This window comes from Podarcis raffonei, chromosome 3, assembly GCF_027172205.1.
Source record: "Podarcis raffonei isolate rPodRaf1 chromosome 3, rPodRaf1.pri, whole genome shotgun sequence".
Taxonomy (NCBI): Eukaryota; Metazoa; Chordata; class Lepidosauria; order Squamata; family Lacertidae; genus Podarcis; species Podarcis raffonei.
In genome coordinates, this window is record NC_070604.1 from 3628265 (window position 1) to 3648623 (window position 20359).

Sequence of the window (20359 nt, forward strand, 5' to 3'; positions counted from 1 at the left end):
GATTTAAGTTGAACAAGTTAAAAACTAAGGTTCTTGAGAAAAACTTAACACCGTTTGAGAAAGAGAGGTTTCAGAAGGAGACAGGCTTAACATTGGTTAAGAAAGTAAAATACCTGGGGGTTAATTTGACTGCTAAGAACTTAAACTTATTTAAAGACAACTACGAGAAATGTTGGTTAGAAGTGAAAAAGGACTTAGAAATTTGGTCAAATTTGAAGCTTTCCTTGTTGGGTCGAATTGCTGTTATAAAGATGAATGTATTGCCAAGAATGTTATTTTTGTTTCAAACATTGCAAATTTTGGACAAAATGGATTGTTTCAAGAAGTGGCAGAGAGATATTTCTAGATTTGTCTGGCAGGGCAAGAAGTCCAGAATAAAATTTAAAATACTAACTGATGTAAAGGAAAGAGGTGGATCTGCCCTGCCAGACCTTAAACTTTATTATGAATCAGCAGCATTCTGCTGGTTGAAAGAATGGCTGCTTCTTGAGAACACAGACATTTTGGATTTAGAAGGTTTTAATAACGTTTTTGGATGGCATGCATATTTGTGGTATGACAAGGTCAAAGCACATAAAGCATTTAAAAACCATATTGTCAGGAAAGCATTGTTTAATGTCTGGATAAGATATAAAGACTTACTTGAAAATAAAACCCCAAGGTGGTTGTCACCGATGGAAGCAAAGGCTCAGAAAAAGCTCAATATGGAGGCCAAATGGCCGAAATATTGGGAAATTTTGGAGCAAGAAGGAGACAAATTGAAATTGCAGTTTTGAGAAATTAAAAGATAAAGTGCGAGACTGGCTTCACTATTATCAAATAAGGGAGGCTTACAATTTGGACAAAAATATTGGCTTCCAGGTGGAGAAATCAAAATTGGAAACAGAACTGTTAGATCCTAAAACAAAGATACTTTCTAGAATGTATAACTTGCTGTTAAAATGGAACACTCAGGATGAAACGGTCAAATCTGTTATGATTAAATGGGCACAAGATGTTGGACATAACATTATGTTCGCTGACTGGGAACAGTTGTGGACCACAGGTATGAAATTTACGGCATGTAATGCCCTAAGAGAGAATATTATGAAATTGATATACAGGTGGTACATGACACCAGTCAAGCTTGCAAAAATCTATCATTTGCCCGATAATAAATGTTGGAAATGTAAAGAAAACGAAGGTACATTCTTTCATCTTTGGTGGACGTGCCCAAAGATTAAGGCTTTCTGGGAGATGATCTATAATGAAATGAAAAAGGTATTTAAATATACCTTCCTGAAGAAACCAGAGGCCTTTCTCCTGGGCATAGTCGGCCAATTGGTGCCAAAGAAGGATAGAACTTTCTTTATGTATGCTACAACAGCAGCAAGAATACTCATTGCAAAGTATTGGAAGACATAAGATTTACCCACCCTGGAAGAGTGGCAGATGAAGGTGATGGACTATATGGAACTGGCGGAAATGACTGGCAGAATCCGAGACCAGGGAGAAGAGTTGGTGGAAGAAGATTGGAGGAAATTTAAAGACTATTTGCGGAAACATTGTAAAATTAATGAATGTTAAAATGATGTTGGATTGAAATTAAGTGGCATTAGCAACAAGGTTAATAAGAATATGTAAAAATGGATATAACGGATGAAAATATATAGTTATAATATGTTGAGATATAGAGTTAAGATAAATGAAAGAGGGTAAGGATTTGCTGAACCAATCATGTGAAGGGGAATACAAAAAAGGGAGGTGTGAGGTCAGGGAAACAAGCAAATGAAAATTAAGATAGAAAAACTAATTTGTTTCTTTTAATTTTTTCTATTTATCTTTGTATGTTTTTTATATCTTTTTATATATGTCTTTTTGCATTTTTCCCTTTTTTCCCTTTTTATACTGTAACTCTTTGTTTTTTGTGAAATTTCAATAAATATCTTTAAAAAAAACAAAACATGGTGTTTCATGAGAACCCAAGAAGAGCCCTGTACATTCATACCTCAGGTTGAGGTAGCTTTGGGTTGAGCGTTTTCAGGTTACGCTCCACGGCTTTGCCACTCGCGCAGATGCACGTGCAGAGTTGCGTTCGCTTCAGGGTGCCATTCGCATCCAGAGGTGCCACTGTATCCTGATCAGGCCAATGGTCTAGCCCAGCCTCCTGGTCTCCCAAGTGGCTGAGCAGCTGCCTCTGGGCAACCAGAGACCCGGATCCGAGCACGTGATATCCAGAAGCATTGCTGCTTCCGACAGTGGAGCCATATCGCCGTCTCCTCTGTGAATTGATTCACTGCATTTATATCCCAACTTTTTCTCCATGGAGGTTCTCATTTCATCCCCACAACAACCCTGAAATATACTCGGAGTCGAGTGTGGATTTCATGCTCTTTATTCAGCTCATAGTGGTGAGGAGGAATGGAAGTTTCCCCAAACTGTCTGCTTTATATACATTATTTACACAATGGGCCCCATGTGATTGGCTAATTCCGGGATTCACCTGTAGGCCAATCAGGTTGCGGCTTCCCTTCCACCTGGCGTTGGATTGGGTGGCTCCTGCGGACCAATCAGAATGCTGCATTCTATATCCTATTGTTCTAGGACCAATCAGACTGCTGCTTTCTGGATCCTATTGTTCTAGGACCAATCAGACTGCTGCATTCTGAATCCTATTGTTCTAGGACCAATCAGACTGCTGCATTCTGGATCCTATTGTTCTAAGACCAATCAGACTGCCGCATTCTGGATCCTCTTGTTCTAGGACCAATCAGACTGCTGCATTCTGGATCCTATTGTTCTAGGACCAATCAGACTGCTGCTTTCTGGATCCTATTCAACTCAGTACATAACAAACCCTGTGAGGAAGGTTAGGCTGAGAGTGAGCTACCGGACCAAGGTCACCCCCAGTGAGGTGGGACTTGAACCCGGATCGCCCAGGTCCTGGTCTGACGCTCTAACCACTAGGCCACCCGGCCTGATTTGTCTAATCCTCTTTCGAAGCTATTGGCTGCTCAGCTGCGCCGCCCCGCCTTCCGCCCGCCCCGACGCCCCCAACGCGCCGCTTCATTGGCTGCCCGGCAACTCTACCTGGCCCGCTGCCCCGCCCCCGTTACCTTGACGACGCCCGTCGTCTTGGCCAGCAAGGCTCGGAATTCCTGCGGCGCCGTTTCCGGGTAGAGCTGGTCCCGCAGCAGCTCCTCCGTGATCTCCGCGTTGCCGTAGTAGGTGGCCTGGGCGATGCCGTTCAGCAGCCCCAGCAGGGGCTTGGCGGCCTCGGCGGGAGGACGGTCCGCTGCGGCCGCCATCTTTCCCGAGGGGACTAGGCCGCAGCCGGGAAGATTGGTTCCGACGGCGGCCGGGCGGGGACAAACCAAGCCGTAAGCGGAGCGATCCTACCCAGCTCGGCGGCGACCCCTGCTGGTCGCGGTAGTAATAACAATGGTAACAAAACAACAATAATAAACCACGTTGTTAATTAACATCGAAACCATTGTTTTTTCACGTTTGAGCTTGCAGGGATTTTTAAAGTGTTTTTTTTAAAAAACAATCAAGCGCTGCATTCATTTATGAAGTAAATAAAAAGCACTGAAGTAAAGGCGTTCTCTTCAACGCAGGTTTCCCATTGACATGGCAGTGGGGCGTCGTCGGTGAAACCTCTATCTACACACAATGGCCTTTTAATGCATGTCTGGAAGTTGCTTAAACACGGGACCTTATTTTAGCTAAGCAACCGCGCAGTGCATGGGACCGGGGAGGGCTTCGGTGTAATGTGCAAAAGGCCACAAGTAGCAGGAGAAAGGCTTTGTGACGCTTTCTAGGGCCACATGGGAAACGCAATTTCCATCTTAAGCAAAGAAGCCTGTGCCCCTCTGGTCCTTGCTCTCTTCCTCATTTTTGCACATTGTAACTGTGATCCTATTTAATAGTGCCACAATCAATGCTTTTTTCGTAAAAAAATATTTAGGGGTACAGTGGACCCTCTGGATACGGATTTAATTCGCTCCGGGGGTCCATGCACACCCCCAAAAATCTGTAACCAGAGGCGCCGCTTCTGAGCATGTGCAAGCGGCGAAACGCGGAAAAATACGTATTACCTATCCAGAGAGTTACATAACCTGTACTCTCATTTTCCTACTCATTGAAATACTGCCCCTCAATGAGGCCAAACTTAGATTCACAAAATAGGGGTATGCATACCCCTGCGTCCCCCCAGAAAAAAAGCACTGGTTACAATAACTTTCTCGCTAGGTGCTGAGCTGGTCTCCCTATAAGACCAGATGAGGCAACCCTCTTAAACTGGCCTTCGCTGGAGAGGGCATATTTTATTGATTCCCCCTATCTGAAAAATACAGTAGAGAACACATTTCCTTTTGAGCTGCTCTTATTGACTCATGGATGAAGAGACATAGGCAACATTCTTTATAAATGTGAAAAGAGGTGTGCTACTAACACACATGTATTTCCATTCAAAGTATGTTTGTAAGGAATAGACAACTCATCGTAACCATGTAAACTTACATGAATCTCTCTCTACATTGTTGAAATATCTCTGTGGATCCATATTTAAAGGAAATTGCCTCCTTTTCACTGATATGTTGTTGTTATTATCACTAAAAATACTGGTGCTCTCTCTTGTCACATTTAATTTATATATCTGGTCTATTATTCAGTGTATTAGCAAATCAGATAGGGTCACATGCTGCTCTTGTTGCATTACGGTAGTAACTTGCCTTTTTGTCCCATGACCAGTCAACAGTGTGTACTAGCATGAAACAGTGGAACAATGCGCTGTCGCCTGCCAAAACTACCTAGAAAAAATGTTTTATTGGTAACATATACTGCTTTCGAAATGTTTTGTCTGCACTTGGATGATTAGTTGGAATTTTAACAGCCCAGTCCTGTGAATGTTTACCCAGAAATCCCACCAATTTCAGTGGGGCATATGTTCAGGTAAATCTGCATTTGACAAAGTCTTATCTCGTATTTCTGTCAACCTGCTCCAATCTGCAGAGTTTGACCTTATCTACGGTACTTTATCTAAGGACAGTTTCATATGCTATGTTGTAAAAGTAGTAAGTCTACAGATTGTAAATTCATTGGGGTCAGGAACCTGTAGTCTCATGCATTGTGAAGTTTTATATATGTTTATTTGATTAAATTTATGTACTGCCCTTCAGCTGAGGATCACAGGGTGGCAAAATCAGTATTTGTTTTATTTAAAACACTTATATCTACCTTTTTCACAAAGTGAGTTCAAAGTGATAAAGAACAACAGATCCATTATAAAAATGTGGAGTAGTGGTTGGATCTGGGAGATAAGTGTTGAAATCCCTGTTCAACCAGGAAGATCACTGGATGACATGGGCCAGCTGCTGTCCCTCAGCCTAATCTACCTCATTGGGTTGTTGGGAAAATAAAAGTGCTTATGCCACCTTGAGCTCCTGGGAGTTACAGGTGACATATAAATATAATAATTAAAATTAAAAAATTACAACAAATAAACACCAAATAAACATCAGTAACAGAGGTAGCGTCACTAAAATAAAACCAAGAGAGCAATAATTAAAAGCCTTCTGGAACAGCAAAGTCTTTGTCAGACTGTTAGAAGGGAAAAAAGTTGATGAATAAATAAACGATATTACATTTTGCACTCTGAGATCAGAATTCAGAACAGCGCTGCCTGTAGGTGCCTATCGCACTCGCCAGTTCCTATTCTTCCCCGTTTGTAAATGTTTTTGGCTTCTTTCAGGTGTCTGTTCTTACGTGCTCCTGCTTCTCTTCTCCAGAGTTATACCACAGCAAACCATTTAAAAAATAATAGTAATTTATTTTTGGTGGGGAGGAAAGGCATTTGCGATAGACAGCCTTTGTGAATGACGTCATTCTCGGCGACTGCGGGAAAGGCCCTTTTCTTCCCCGGCGCCTTCTGGAACTTTCGTGTCGGCGAGGGAGCATCGGTTGGGGCTGGCGCCGGAGCTTGGCGGGCGGGGGGAGGCAGCGCAATCCATCTCCATCGGGGGCTCCATCGGGGCATCCGGGGTCAGTCATGCCGGAGAATGCGGGCACGAAGGGCGGCCTGGTGGGCGCGGGGAGCCGTAGCTCCGGCGGGAACCGCGGCTCCTACCAGGACAGGGACAAGCCCACCCAGATTCGCTTCAGCAACATTTCGGCGGGGAAAGGTAATGTCGGGGCCCAGGCCGGGAAGGCGCCCCTTGGCCCCAGGCCGCGCGGGGGGGGGGCGGAGAGTGAGCGGAAGGCGCCATTGTCTCCTGATGGGCGGCCGGGGGGGGGTCTTCATAGGCCGCGCCACGCCCCTCGTCGCCCCTCCACCCCTCGGGGAAAGGGGCAGCGGCCCCCCTTCCCTCCTTCGCAGGTGGCGCCGTGCAGAATCCATTGAACGTGCTTGGGAACATAACATACGGGGTTATTGCTTTGCTTCGTTTTTCTTCTTGCTTTTATTATGTGCTTTGTATTCTGCATTTTTGTGCTGGGAGCCGCCCTGAGATTTTGGGAGGCAAGGCGGTATACAAATTTAATTAATTAATTAATTAATTAATAATAATAATAGCAGTAGTAGGATAATAACCAAGCATGCTAGACAGTGATTATGCAGAAGCACATTGTGATGCAAGTTACTTATTTTTCAGCTACAAATGTACCACTTGTACTGATTAAATATTGTGCTGTGAAACTTTGGATGAAAGGTGGTATATACATTTAATTAATACATTATAATAATAATATGAGCCTCGCTGGATCAGTAGCCCATCTAATCTAGCATCCTATTCTCACAGTTGCCAATCAGTATTTTGGGAATGATTCATGTTCTGCATTGTTTCATACTTTCTGGATGTCCCATGCTCCTATTATAAAGGGGTTGTGTTCTTTGTTATAAATCAGGCACTGATAGCAGCTGTTTCTTTTTGTTTTCCAATGCATTTCTGATCAATAAAAAACTTGATGTGGCATGAGCAAATTTTTATTCTAAAAGTGTGACCCAGAGGAAAGTTTGAGAACTACCAAGTTATGGTATTAGGATCAGCACAAAGGTAACCATGCTGAAGATTGCTGAAGTCAATCTTTTGCTGTGTGAGGGGAAAGGAAAGGGGGCATCTCTTCTGCAAAGCCGGAAGAGCTCCAAAGATGAAACAGTGTTAATAGTGCAAACACTATTATATGAATAAAAGCTATTGGGGGGACCGGACACTTTCTGTGTTGCTCATTCATGTGCATACCTACACCGAAATCAGACCCTTGTTCCCTTACTGTTTGAGACTGCATGTGCCATGTATATAGATAATGCTGTAACAATCATGAATAAATTGGAGGTATGTATCTTGGTTATCAGAGCAAAGTAAATCTAATTGAACATATTGGTGGACTGTGGGCCCCCCGAATGCTAATACAGAATTACAGTGATCTGAAATAAGCTTCACCTTTTATGAAAGGCATTCCTGTATTTTGTGTAAGAGAGCTGTCATTGTAAGATAGTAACAGCCCAGAGGACTGAGGAAGGCTTTCATGGACACCATGGTGCCTTCATGTATTGGGCTGGAGATGGCAGGGTTAACTTGTATTGAAAACATCTAAGCAGTGTACAACAAACATAAAATCCGGATAAATGTAAGAAGAAGTTGTAAAGAATTCACCAATCACAAAGTCATAAAGAACTGACCAATCTCATAAAATGTGCATAGATACCTGGAAAGGCCTGTTGACACCTGGAAGACTTAAAAAGGCACCTAAACATAAGTGAAGAAAATAAATTTAGGGGGCATCATAAGGTTGTTCGGGAACCTGACATGCCTCAGGATGTCAGCAAACACATTTTTAGTGCTGCAGGGAACAGCTCCTCTTGTCCACAGAGAGAAGGGAAATTCCCATAGGTGGTGGTGCTTTCAGTCCCATCCTCCATCACCTTCCATGTCTAGGCTGAGTTTGGCTCCAGACAGGGATAGATTTGTAATGGGATCAGAGCCCAAGGATTGCATGGGGTAGCATTTCTACTAGCTCCATCCCATCAGTTAGTGGTGTCCATGGCTAGGCTTTCCTGTGCAGCCAGCAGAACCAACTTAGAATAATTAGATGAGCATCAGAGCTTCAGGGATCTGCCATGTGTGGTTGCTGCCTGGTTCATTCCAATGTTTGCTGGAAAATAAAAATTACATTTTCACTTTTATTTTAGCGGTCGCAGATGCGGTTAGGACAAGCCTTGGACCAAAGGGAATGGATAAAATGGTACGTCTTGAGTGTATGCCTATCATCTTGTGTATGTAGCAAATTTTTAAATGGTGCTTATGAATTCTACGTAATCCATTTTCTAAGCTGCTGTGAAGTTATTTATTGTTAATAAACTTTTTCAGTTGTGTGGGGAAAATGCTTTATGATTAAATTGTCATGGAACAGGTTCCATGTTGAGTGGAATGGATTATTTTGGTTAGCACTAACTATACAGGCAGACAAACATAAAGAAATCATGCTGAGAATGCAAACAAAGTGGGGTTGTTGGGTGGCAAGATGCTTCAGGATTTTGAATAGTGCAAAGGGAGGGCATATCCTTTGGGTTGAAGAATAAAGAGGACCTGGAAAAGAGTAAGGTGGGATTAAACTTTGCTCTTGACCTTTATAGCAAAGAGGGTACCTAATGCTTCTTGCAGCAGTTGTGTAATTGGTGCAAATATTTCAGTTTTTCCCCACCATAAACATGTGAAATGTAAATGACAGATTTATGTCTTTAAACATATTTGGGGAGTGATAGCCTAATCAAGGCTCCAAGGTAGGTGTGCTTAGATGTTGAAGGGCATGTATCTGTCACACTTGATGAACCAGCTTTGCCCTTTACAAACAGACCAGATCACTGTGATCATCTGGAGAAGCCCTCCACACTGTCCCAGTTTTCACACATTCTTTTAGCTTCAGCACAAGCCAGAGGTGCTGGCTCATAGGGGCTGAGAATTTTTGGGCCCCTTCAGTATTTTCAGGGAAGGGGCCAAGCCCCCCCCCCAATGTATGGGGTGCTCTGGTGCGGTGCCTGGCCTCCCGACTGCGGGGTGCCCAGCAGCGCCTGGGCTTCTCACGGCATCATAAGCGCACGTCACATGTTGCACATGTAACATCACAAGCATGCCTTGTGTACATGTAGCATAAGGCGGCCCCCCAAATCTTTGCTGCCAGATGGCACTGCTGGTTCAAGCCAAGGCTTTTAGCGTAATTTGGAACATCGTGCCTTTCAAAAACAGGCAGCCTAGCATGCACTCTAGGTTTCATTTTTCTCTTTCTTGAGTTGGTCTACAACACTTGTGTTTTTTCAGATCCAAGATGGCAAAGGAGATGTAACAATCACAAATGATGGTGCAACAATTCTGAAGCAGATGCAGGTCCTTCACCCTGCAGCCAAAATGGCAAGTAATATTTAAATTAAATTTCCTGTCAGTCCCCAAGGTGACATCAAATCATGCACATACAATCCTCCAAATTTTTAGCTGTTGTTTAGTTGTTTGTAGAAAACAACATCGGGCCTAGAATTTTGTGCAGCTATATGTGGAGCTCTTCCTTCTGCCGGCATCTGTCCAAAAAAGAAATATACAGGACTGTTACGATGATTCAGTACACATAATGTTGATCCTTTTGTGGAATCTGGGACATTACACGGCCCCTCCCGAAGAAACAACTGGCAAAAGTGCCACAGAAAACCACTACTGTAATTGTAAAATGCTTATGGTCCACATAAGCCTGATAAACTTTTTTTTTAAACCTGAATTAGGGTTATTGGTGTACCATTCCAAGTAACAATGGACAAATGGCCGTTGCCAGAACATTATAGTTAAAATTTAATGTTCATTGTGACAGATTGTTACAATGGATTTTCAGGCTGAGTGGCATGAATTAAATTTTTACAGTATTTGACCAGAGTGCCCCTTGGCAAGAAGAGCATATAATTGATTAGTGACAGCTAAATCAAACCCAGTTGTGTCTACTTTGAGTATGACATTTAACCAATATTTTAAAACATTTCTTCAAGTGGTGTAGTTAGGTAATCTTACGTTCTGGGCTTAATGGTCTAACATAGGGTTGAGAGTGGTGTTGAAAACTCCCATTGTTCTAGGTGCATTTTGTGACAGGGAATTTCATTAGCGTGAGCAGTTTCTGAGCTCTGGGACAGTACTGCGCCTAAGATTTCAGATTAAAACTGCAGAGTGGAAGGAAAGGAGGACCTTTTTCTGCCTCCCCACTTCCAGCTACTTTCTGAATACCCTAGAAGAGACCCTCTTAAGAATATTAGGGGGTAGGCAGGGGAAGGACTAGACCATGTGGAAAATGAGCACAATATTTTAGCTGCAGTTCAGCTTCGTATTCTTGTTATAAAAACAGCGCCTAGAAATTCCGTTGTTGCACCCATAACTTAGTTTTATGGTGTCGTTTAGCTCCTAGCTTTCATATCTCAGTTTGTAGCACTGGTTGAGAGATTTCATTAGATGCTAATATGTATTAACTTCAATTTCCTCAAAATGTGGTAAGCTAGATCTGCTGTGTTTGGGAGCAGCACTGATCTCAACTGGATTAATACTTCCCCAGAGTTACTGCAGTGAGGTTTTGCAGCATATTCAGTATACTGTTAATCACAGAATATTATTTTTTGTTCTTGCATTTTTTCTTGCAATTCAGGGCAAATAATAATTATTTTTTAACATTTGGCAACACACAGCTGGTGGAGTTATCCAAAGCTCAAGATATTGAAGCTGGGGATGGCACTACTTCTGTTGTTGTCATTGCCGGAGCTCTGTTAGATGCTTGTTCCAGACTCCTTCAGAAAGGTAGGTTTCACTTTTAAAAAAATACATAGGTAATTTTGGCATATGAAATAAATGGAGACTCAAAAGGATGAAATTGAAAGAGAAAACTGAAGATATAAACACCTGTGTAGTCCTAAGTATAGCATACGTGTTTTCTTTTCCCAAAGTATGTGTACTAGTGGGTCTGTGGGAGGGAAGGGGAAAAGGTGGTTGTCTATTTTGGACTTACTATTATTTGGATACATTGATATATCTTCCAAAGCCAGTTTGAAGTCCATATCATGATATCAGTTTCACAGTTTTTGACCTGGCAATATATTGTGAATCATTGTGTGTGTGTGTGTGTGCGCGCGCGCACACGCCATGTAAAAATTACAGTGGGGGGGGGGAGTGAAGCCAGCCAATGCCTCTACGTGGCTCCATCCTTATTTCTGACATTATGATATATCAGTGTATCACAATGTTTAGCTGGTGATATATCAGCATGTTGAAAATCAAATATTGCCCAGCCCTACTCCTGACGTAATAGGACTATTGGATGTATCTACATTTTGGTACTGGCACTATTACGAACCTGTGGTAATTGTAACATATCTCCCCCAAATGGATTTTTGTGTATATGTTCAGTGATACAAAGTTTTTGGAGGTTAGTAATAATAATGATGATGATAGACCAGGATATGACGAAGGAAAATATTCCAGAAAACTTTATTATAATTTTATTAGGGTTTGGGGTTTGTTTGGTTTTTTTTGGAAGGAATTGGATCTTAATCAGAAAAAGAAACAATCATTTTTATGTTGGGCCTAAAGTGTTGTTTCATGCATTGTGTTTTCTCTAAAATAATGGGGGTGGGGTTCAGCTAAAATGGATGATTAGTGTTTTCTTTTAGTCAAGGCAATGGAAGGTTTGGAATTCTGTTGCTAGAGTTCATTTGTTTAATATTCAGGATTAAGTGGATGTGAGCTATAATAATGTTCAATATTGCAAAGCATATTTTATATGCTAATTTAACTGGAAACTTCACCCCCAATGACTTATTTTTAAGTGTTGTTGAATAAACTTAAATCAAACTGTTTTCTAGGAATTCATCCCACAATCATCTCTGAGTCATTCCAGAAGGCATTGGATAAAGGTACTGAGATCCTGACCAGCATGGGGCAGCCTGTTGAGCTGAGTGACAGAGAAACCCTACTTAACAATGCAGCTACCGCACTGAACTCAAAGGTGGGTAATTTGTGACATATGTGGTTACAGTATGTCTAGCTCGTTCTTTAAATATAAATTGCATGCAACTGTATTAACTAATAATTGAGACCAAAGTTTGGACCCTCCTTACAGTAATATTAGGAATGCTTCAATTACTTAGAATTGCCAGACATTTCTTGAGAGGAATGTTTTATGGTGGTGCTCTGATCCTGCTTGCTAGCATTTAAAGAGAGGTGCTCCCTCTGCAGGATCCTTTGAATGTGTATGGCATCACTATTTACTTGCAATGTTTCCTTTTAATAGTGAAAATTCCAGCTGTGCTGGTCAGAAAAGAGCCTTTGCAACTGTGTATTCTTTCCCCTTGTGGACGCGGGTGGCGCTGTGGGTAAAAGCCTCAGCTTGCCGATCGAAAGGTCGGCGGTTTGAATCCCCGTGGTGGGGTGCGCTCCCGCTGCTCGGTCCCAGCGCCTGCCAACCTAGCAGTTCGAAAGCACCCCCGGGTGCAAGTAGATAAATAGGGACCGCTTACTGGCGGGAAGGTAAACGGCGTTTCCGTGTGCTGCGCTGGCTCGCCAGATGCAGCTTTGTCACGCTGGCCACGTGACCCGGAAGTGTCTCCGGACAGCGCTGGCCCCCGGCCTCTTAAGTGAGATGGGCGCACAACCCCAGAGTCTGTCAAGACTGGCCCGTACGGGCAGGGGTACCTTTACCTTTACCTTATTCTTTCCCCTTAGATCTTGCCCTGCTCTTTAACTTCACCACTAAAATTGTATTGCTGAGTCAGAGATTTACTTAGAGATTCAGAATGGGAATTGCAACCTCCATACTGCTCTCTGGTTCTGTCTAAAATAAGAAAATAAAAATTTAGAGAACAACATGCCAACTACTTACTGTTATGAGTCCTACCTACAAAGAAACAATATAAACTGTTGATCTCAGTTTGTTTAATTTCATGTAACTGTTAGGTAGATTGAAATTCAGATCTGTTGGTGGAAGTTCTTATGGAAATGTGCAAAACCAATGAAAACCCCCCAAGTAAAATGTGGGTCTTCACTAAATCCCTGCAGGTTGTATCACAGTATTCTAGTTTGCTTTCTCCAATGAGTGTGGAAGCTGTGATGAAGGTGATAGATCCAAATACAGCTAGCAGTGTGGATCTTAGAGACATCAAAATTGTTAAAAAGCTTGGGTAAGTAGTAATCTCAAAATACAAATTCTGTAACCTATTTATTTTAAATTATTATTGTGCTAGTTTACTCTTTCAATACTTCTTTCTAGAGGAACAATTGATGACTGTGAATTGGTTGAAGGGCTGGTCCTCACCCAGAAAGTGGCCAATGGTGGTATAACCAGAGTTGAAAAAGCTAAGATAGGTCTCATTCAATTCTGCTTGTCAGCTCCGAAGACAGATGTAAGTTGCTTTGTTTAATTTGTTATGTCTGCATCATTATGAGCTATCTTTACACATTGATTGCAGCTTCTTAAAAATTCTAAGTATGCTAACAGTACATTATTTTATTTTACTTTCTGAATAGAATTACATGTCAAAAGCTTAAAATAGGGGTGGGCTGACTTGTATGATTGGTTGTTTACATAGATTTTATGTGGTCCAACAGCATATCAGATATTAAGCACTCTTGTTTTTAACAGTCAAAATCTTTGTTAAGGTTTCCTGTTAAGAATCAGCAGGAACTATTGGCCCACTACTGAACTGCCTATATCTCTTCAGTTTAAGCCTGAAAAAGAGGTATTAGCATAGAAGAAATAGTCATTAGTGGCATATTCTTCTGTAAACTAAGCTTAAGCTTGCAACTGCTTAGCTTGCAACTGAATGCTTTGATTGTAGACAGTGAGTTATACTATACTACATACGGGAATTTTGATTAAGGGTAGCCAGCATGCTGGTTCCAACTGCCATCAGTCCCAGGCAGCATGGCCAATAGTAAGGAGTTTTGGGAGTTGTATCACAATGTCTATCTCTGATTTAGATGCTTAGTTAAGCTTTATTATGCTTCTTCTCCTGTTAGATGGATAACCAAATTGTTGTTTCTGACTACACTCAAATGGACAGAGTCTTGCGTGAAGAGAGAGCTTACATTCTCAATTTAGTTAAGCAAATTAAGAAGACAGGATGCAATGTGCTGCTCATTCAGAAATCTATTCTGCGGTATGTTTATTCTAGTAATGTGCTTGCTGTCGAAGAATGAATGATATTCGGGATTAAAATTGTTCACAGTGTGATAAAGTTTAAGAGACTTGCTCTGAAACGTATTCCTTAAATCAGGGGCAGGCAACTGAATCTGGCCAGTGGACCAGACATTCAGCCACATTTGAGGCTCTGACCAACTGTCAGATTTCACCCACACACACGTGATTGAATGTTTAGTCCAACCACCTATTATGTTAGGTGACTCAGTTTGAGTAAAGTGGGAAGTAGAGAGGGAGAGGGCTTGTAGGCCTTTTGGAGAGATTTAGGAAAAGCCCCAAACCAATGATGCAGTTCATGACATCCAGTTGGGCCCAGGATAAATAATGACATCTAGTTGGGCCCAGGATACGTAAAGGTATGTTCTGAGTCTTGGGAAATTCTGGGTCTGATCACCGTAGCTTGCCTATCACTAATAACGCCTCTGTGATTCTGGTTGATTTTCTAGCTCATTCATTGTGTTGATTTCAGGGATGCTCTAAGTGATCTAGCATTACATTTCTTGAACAAAATGAAGATAATGGTGATAAAAGATATTGAAAGAGAAGACATTGAGTTTATATGTAAGGTAAGGAGGAGCTCTTAACTAGTTCTGCTGTAGGTGAATATTTGATTCAAAAAGTAATTGAAATTGGTCATAATACTGATTGGCGCTGCTTTGGAATTTGTTACACACTTTGTATGTAGGCTGTGGGAGGAAACAATACGTGAAAGAATTAGTAGGCTCTATTTGTCTCACTTCTTCCCAAGGAAATAGTAATGTGTCATCTTGCTTATAAAGATGCAGCTGTAAACTGTCTTACTTCAAGCTTATACATGAGTGGTCGGAAGTAAGTCCCACCAAATTTAATGGGACTTCTTCCCGGGTAAGTGCATATAGGATTGCAGCCTGAGTATAAAGTATAGCATATTGAAATATCATATCTTTTTAATCTATGGTCCCTGTGTTGATTTATTTTTGAAAAGACCATTGGAACTAAGCCAGTTGCTCATATTGATCAGTTTACTGGGGATATGCTGGGATCTGCTGAACTGGCAGAAGAGGTCAATTTAAATGGATCTGGAAAGCTAGTAAAGGTAAGCAGAACTCCTGTTTAGCTATTTAGCTTGCTTCTTTATGACACTTGAGGAAGTAATTTTCATTTCATTTTCATAAAATGTATACATCGCTTGATTGTAAAAACCTTAAAACAGTTTACAAAAAGATAAAACCATAAAATCAGGATTTTTAAAAATACATTAGAACAGGGAGGCCCAACTTTTCTTACTCTAGGTCTCTGTCAGAGCCCTCCTGCCTCCTTCCCAAAGCCCAGCGCCTTGCTTACCCAGCTTTGGGAAAATGGGACGGAGAGGAGGTCAAATGTTGCAGGGAACCACCAGAAAGGCCTCACGGGTGGCAGACGGCCCCTGGGCTGTGTGTTGGACCACCTGCATTAAAACATAGAAAAAGTTAAAAAACTAAGATTGCAATTCATATCATTACCAAGCATTTGGTTAAGCTTGTATAAACAGGAATGTCTTTAACAGAGCCCAAAACAAATACAGTCGTACCTTGGATCCTGAGCACCCTGGAACTCTGATGTTTTGGCTCCTGAACGCTGCAAACACAGAAGTGATTGTTCCTGTTTGCGAACTTTTTTTGGAACCCAAATGTCCAACAGGGCTTCTGCGGCTTCCTGCAGCCAATCAGAAGCCGTGATTTGGTTTTCGAGCGTTTTGGAAGTCGAATGGATTTCCGGAACGGATTCCGTTCGACTTCCAAGGTACAACTGTACAGTGAAAGTGTATCTATTGTTTGATATAAATAGGCAGGGAGTTCCACACTAAACTATTCAGGTATTACAAATGTGGAAGGGCTGTTATGTGGCACCTGTAGTGGTGCCAGTTCCACCGATTGAAGTTGTCAAGTGGGCACATGTTTGGTAAGGCAATCTCGTAGGTAAACTGGTCCCAAGTTACAGTTGTACCTCAGAAGTCGAACGCCTTGTGAGTCAAATTTTATGGTTCCTGAATGCCGCAAACCTGGAAGTGATTATTCCGGTTTTCAAACGTTCTTTGGAACCCAAACGTCCAACGTGGGTTCCGCAACTTCTGATTGGCTGCAGAACCTTCCTGCAGCCAATCAGAAGCCGTGCCTTGGTTTCTGAACTATTTGGAATTAGAACGGACTTCCGGAATGGATTCTGATCAACTTCTGAGGTACGACTGTATTAGGGGCTTTGTATACTAATAGTAACACTAATAGTAATGTGTGTGAAACGCAACCTTCCATACAGAATGAAACCTCACCACCTTTGAGTTAATGATCCCTCTATCATAGTGCTCCTTCCCAAAAGAAATTACACTGCAGCTTTTACTGTGGGGTATTTTCATAACTTTTGGACTACTATGAAAATGGCTCATTGAGGCTCTCATCTTCACCTGGCAAAAAGATAGTCCACCCTTTATTGGTACCAGGAGATTGTAGCGGGACTCAGGGAAGACAGTCATCTCTAATTTGTGATGGGCCAAGCCACTTATAACATAGCCTCTACAGCACACCATTAATGGAACACTGGGGTAATATGCTTCTGCTGATACAGCCCTATGAGGAAGTAGACTGCTACATTTCTCACCGGTTGAAGCTTCCAACAATGTGAAGAGCAGCCTCAAGCAGGCATCACAGTATTTTACGTGGTTTGATGGACATGCATGATTGTCATCTTACTTCCATCTGATCAAGAACTTTATTCATCTCCATTGGGATTGTCCGGATATTGGAGTCAATTCTTTCTGCTCAATCAGATCTAGAATGATCTTTGGGAGTGCTTCATTGACTCTCTTTGGGTGGGGCGGGGGGTCCATAGGAGCAGTGCTGCTAAATCTCTAAATATTGTAGTGACACTGTTTTTGTCCTGCAGATTACAGGTTGTGCTAGCCCTGGAAAAACAGTAACAATTGTGGTCCGTGGCTCCAACAAACTAGTAATTGAAGAAGCTGAACGTTCAATTCACGATGCTTTGTGTGTCATACGCTGTTTGGTAAAGAAAAGGTAATGTATAAGATTTATAGATCAGTAAAGTCACCATTCAACTTTACAAATGCCTTTTGTTAACATTTTCAAACTGCAAAATTCTAATTTCAGAGCCCTGATTGCAGGTGGTGGAGCACCAGAAATAGAGTTGGCCTTACGCTTGGATGAATATTCTCGCACCTTGAGTGGCATGGAGTCTTATTGTGTACGTGCTTATGGAGAGGCCTTGGAAATAATTCCATCCACCCTGGCTGAAAATGCAGGCCTTAATCCTATTTCTACTGTGACTGAGTTGAGAAACAGACATGCACAAGGAGAGAGAACTGCAGGAATTAATGTCAGAAAGGTAAGGTGCAAAGTGGTGAGACAAAAGAAATATATATTATTGTGTATTATTCCATAGAATTTTGTTTTTTATGTTGGAGTTTATTATGTAGTTTATTGTATGCTGCTCACTGCATTATGCATAACTCAAAGGAACAGTCAAAATATCATGTATTTGTTTTCTTTATTTCTGGTGTTCCGCCTGTGAGTGTAATTTTACATGTAGCCAAAATGGTACCATCTGTAAAGAACAGAGAGATATCAAAAGGTTTTGCAGATCGCTGAGGTACAGGGTATATTTAAAGGCAAAAGAACCGGGGGGGGGGGGGCCTAGAAACAGCCTGATTAAGATTGAACTTGATTAGTGGCCACAAAATGCTGACTGGTGGTTTGGCTGGTTGAATAGAAAACCAGGTTTGAAATGGAGTAGCTTGACTCATGAACAGCAGTTAAGCACTGCAATTTTGTTGCAGTGGCTGGGGCAACCCAGTCAGGTGCGCAGAATACTACTACTAAGTGTAATTTCAATAATAATTGGCAGCCTCTGCAAAGGAATACAATAGAGGACTCTCTTGGGTTGCATTCAAAAATCAGAGCCGAAATGTTGACCCCAATTTAATATATTCAGTTTCATAAAAACAGCATTGACATAAAACTCACTTGCATTCTCAAGCCTATTTTGCTGTTCAGCTGTGACAGTTGCTAAATGTATTTTTATTTTGTTTATTTCTGAGTTTAATATTTTTAAAAATTCTAAGTGTTGTACAAGCAATACAAATTAACATAAAATGGCAAAATGGTATCATAAAACCAAATCTAGTGATACAGGGTCCAGTTGGAACTTAAACATAGACTCAGATGGATTCATTCAACACAGATCTTGGTCCATTTGGTTCCAAAATATAAAACTTTATCTTAAATGCAAGAGCTACTCATTGGAACTTCACTTTACTTATGTTTGAAAAATGTCAAGTGTGGTTTTTGAAGCTTGATAGTGGAATGTACCTAGAGATAATTGATTGCGGCTTACTGATAAGCGGCTTACTGATCCAAGGAACCAAGAATCAAATATTTGGCTCTGTCTGTAGATCCATCAAAAGTGACCTTTTATTGCCCAGTTAAGCAACAGAAAAAGTGGCTTGCTGTTATTTTCATGTTGTGAAATTTAATCTTTGATGGAAACCTACTATGTAACAACTGAGAAGTCTTTTATTATTATTATTATTATTATTATTATTATTATTATGACATTTTACTGGTGTTACAAAAATAATTATATATATAACTTGATTGCACAGCTTATTGCGGTTTTATTAAAAATGGTAAAGATTAACATAGTGCTATAAAATATTTGATTATTTTAAGGCTACTTCAACTAGAATTAGTATAATTAAATATATTCCTTGGCTGCATGCCATCAGTGCCTCATATACTTACTGCACAATAATATTTGTTCTTTCCTACAAGATAAGATCATGTACAGCATGCTCAAAAACACTTGTAAACTTGGATGTGAATATGGTTAAGTGAGTTGATTGGCCACCTGATGAGGCAGCAGTGCATTTCTCCAGAATGAAAATGTTGAGATACCTAATTTCATGTAATTTATGCTGGTAATTTGTTTATCAACTGAGGTTTCCATTCTTAATTTGTAGGGTGGAATTTCCAATATCCTGGAAGAATTGGTGGTCCAGCCTCTGTTGGTTTCCATCAGTGCTCTGACCCTAGCGACAGAAACAGTCCGCAGTATTCTTAAGATTGATGATGTGGTAAGTTACACTTAAAGGCTAACATTCTTGCAAATGGGTATTTCATAGCAGTTAGCAAATGTTAAATGACAATTCCTATTATATCACAATGTGAATCTGCAAGTTAACATGCTGCATTTGTAACTAAATGATGAAAGTTGCTGCTCAAATTTAAAGAGACAAATAACTTGGTGAAAGTGTAGATTAATGCTGGATACAAACAATGATACAAAATAATGTTGGTGATGCAGAGACGTTTGAAGGTAATGGTTAAAAGTATCATTCCATACCATTCTGTTTCTCTTTGCAGGTGAATACTCGATGAGATGACTAAAGAGACAGACAGTGCAGCTGAGCACAATGTCGCAAGTTTGGAATGCAGTTCCTTCATTGGACATTGCATAACTCCCAGTTACATTTCATGTATACTTGTCAACTTAAATTAATAAAACCTTAAATTCTCAAGGCATATCTTGTTTACATTGTCTTTATAGCTAAAGAAAGCGCGCCCCCAGCAGTTTACAACAATTGATACTGTTAGAGTTAAAACCAGTATTGCCACAGAAACCAAAGTTGCCACTCCTGATTTCAGCTGATCAGTCCCTTAAAAATGTTTATAGTTATGCTAGGCAGTAAGCCATGGTAGCTTCAAACTCAAAGTCAAACTTAACAGAAGACAAGCCAAAGGGTTTTCTGGATAAGGATGGAAGTAATTTGTGTTTCTCGTCTGTCTGTAATTCCACATCTTTGCTTCAGCTGAGATGACATTTTTTCATTTCAGCTTTAATTAAACGCCTAAAACGAATGGTGTCAGAAGTTACATCAGTTCATGCTGCTGGTGACATGAGCTCTTGTACCATAAATCTAGGTCAGTCTTCTAAGGTGCCTCAAGACTTTGTAACAACAGAACCTACAATTGCCTCTACAATTTGTCCTGAGCGAGTCTGCCTAGACTTGCTGTCACCATTGAAAAAAAGCCAGTGTAATTTAGTGGTTAGAGTGTTGGGTGTGGGAGATCAGCATTGCCACTCTGCCATGAAACTTGCTGGATGGCGTTGGGCCAGTCACTCTTTCAGCCTAACTGAC

At 41.1% G+C, this 20359-nt stretch overlaps 2 protein-coding genes across 3 annotated transcripts in view; one reads left to right on the plus strand and one right to left on the minus strand.

Moving 5' to 3' along the window:
* Positions 1 to 3351, minus strand: part of COMMD1 (copper metabolism domain containing 1) — a 65301-nt gene extending 61950 nt beyond the window's left edge. Inside the window, exon 1 of one of the 2 annotated variants that reach the window (XM_053380375.1) lies at positions 3096 to 3350. In XM_053380375.1, the coding sequence (XP_053236350.1) occupies positions 3096 to 3287 (192 nt within the window). In that variant the 5' untranslated portion in view covers positions 3288 to 3350. Of the gene's footprint in view, positions 1 to 3095 lie in introns of both variants that reach the window. The other variant, XM_053380376.1, reaches the window with a different exon arrangement.
* Positions 3352 to 5905: 2554 nt separating this feature from the next.
* Positions 5906 to 19742, plus strand: CCT4 (chaperonin containing TCP1 subunit 4). The gene is made up of 14 exons (XM_053380367.1): positions 5906 to 6161; positions 8168 to 8220; positions 9294 to 9383; positions 10688 to 10796; positions 11858 to 12000; positions 13050 to 13171; positions 13261 to 13393; positions 14010 to 14149; positions 14660 to 14756; positions 15155 to 15265; positions 17089 to 17219; positions 17313 to 17547; positions 19181 to 19294; positions 19584 to 19742. Exons 1-14 carry the CDS (start codon positions 6029 to 6031, stop codon positions 19596 to 19598), a joined length of 1626 nt encoding a protein of 541 aa, XP_053236342.1. The 5' UTR covers positions 5906 to 6028; the 3' UTR covers positions 19599 to 19742.
* Positions 19743 to 20359: the final 617 nt, after the last annotated feature.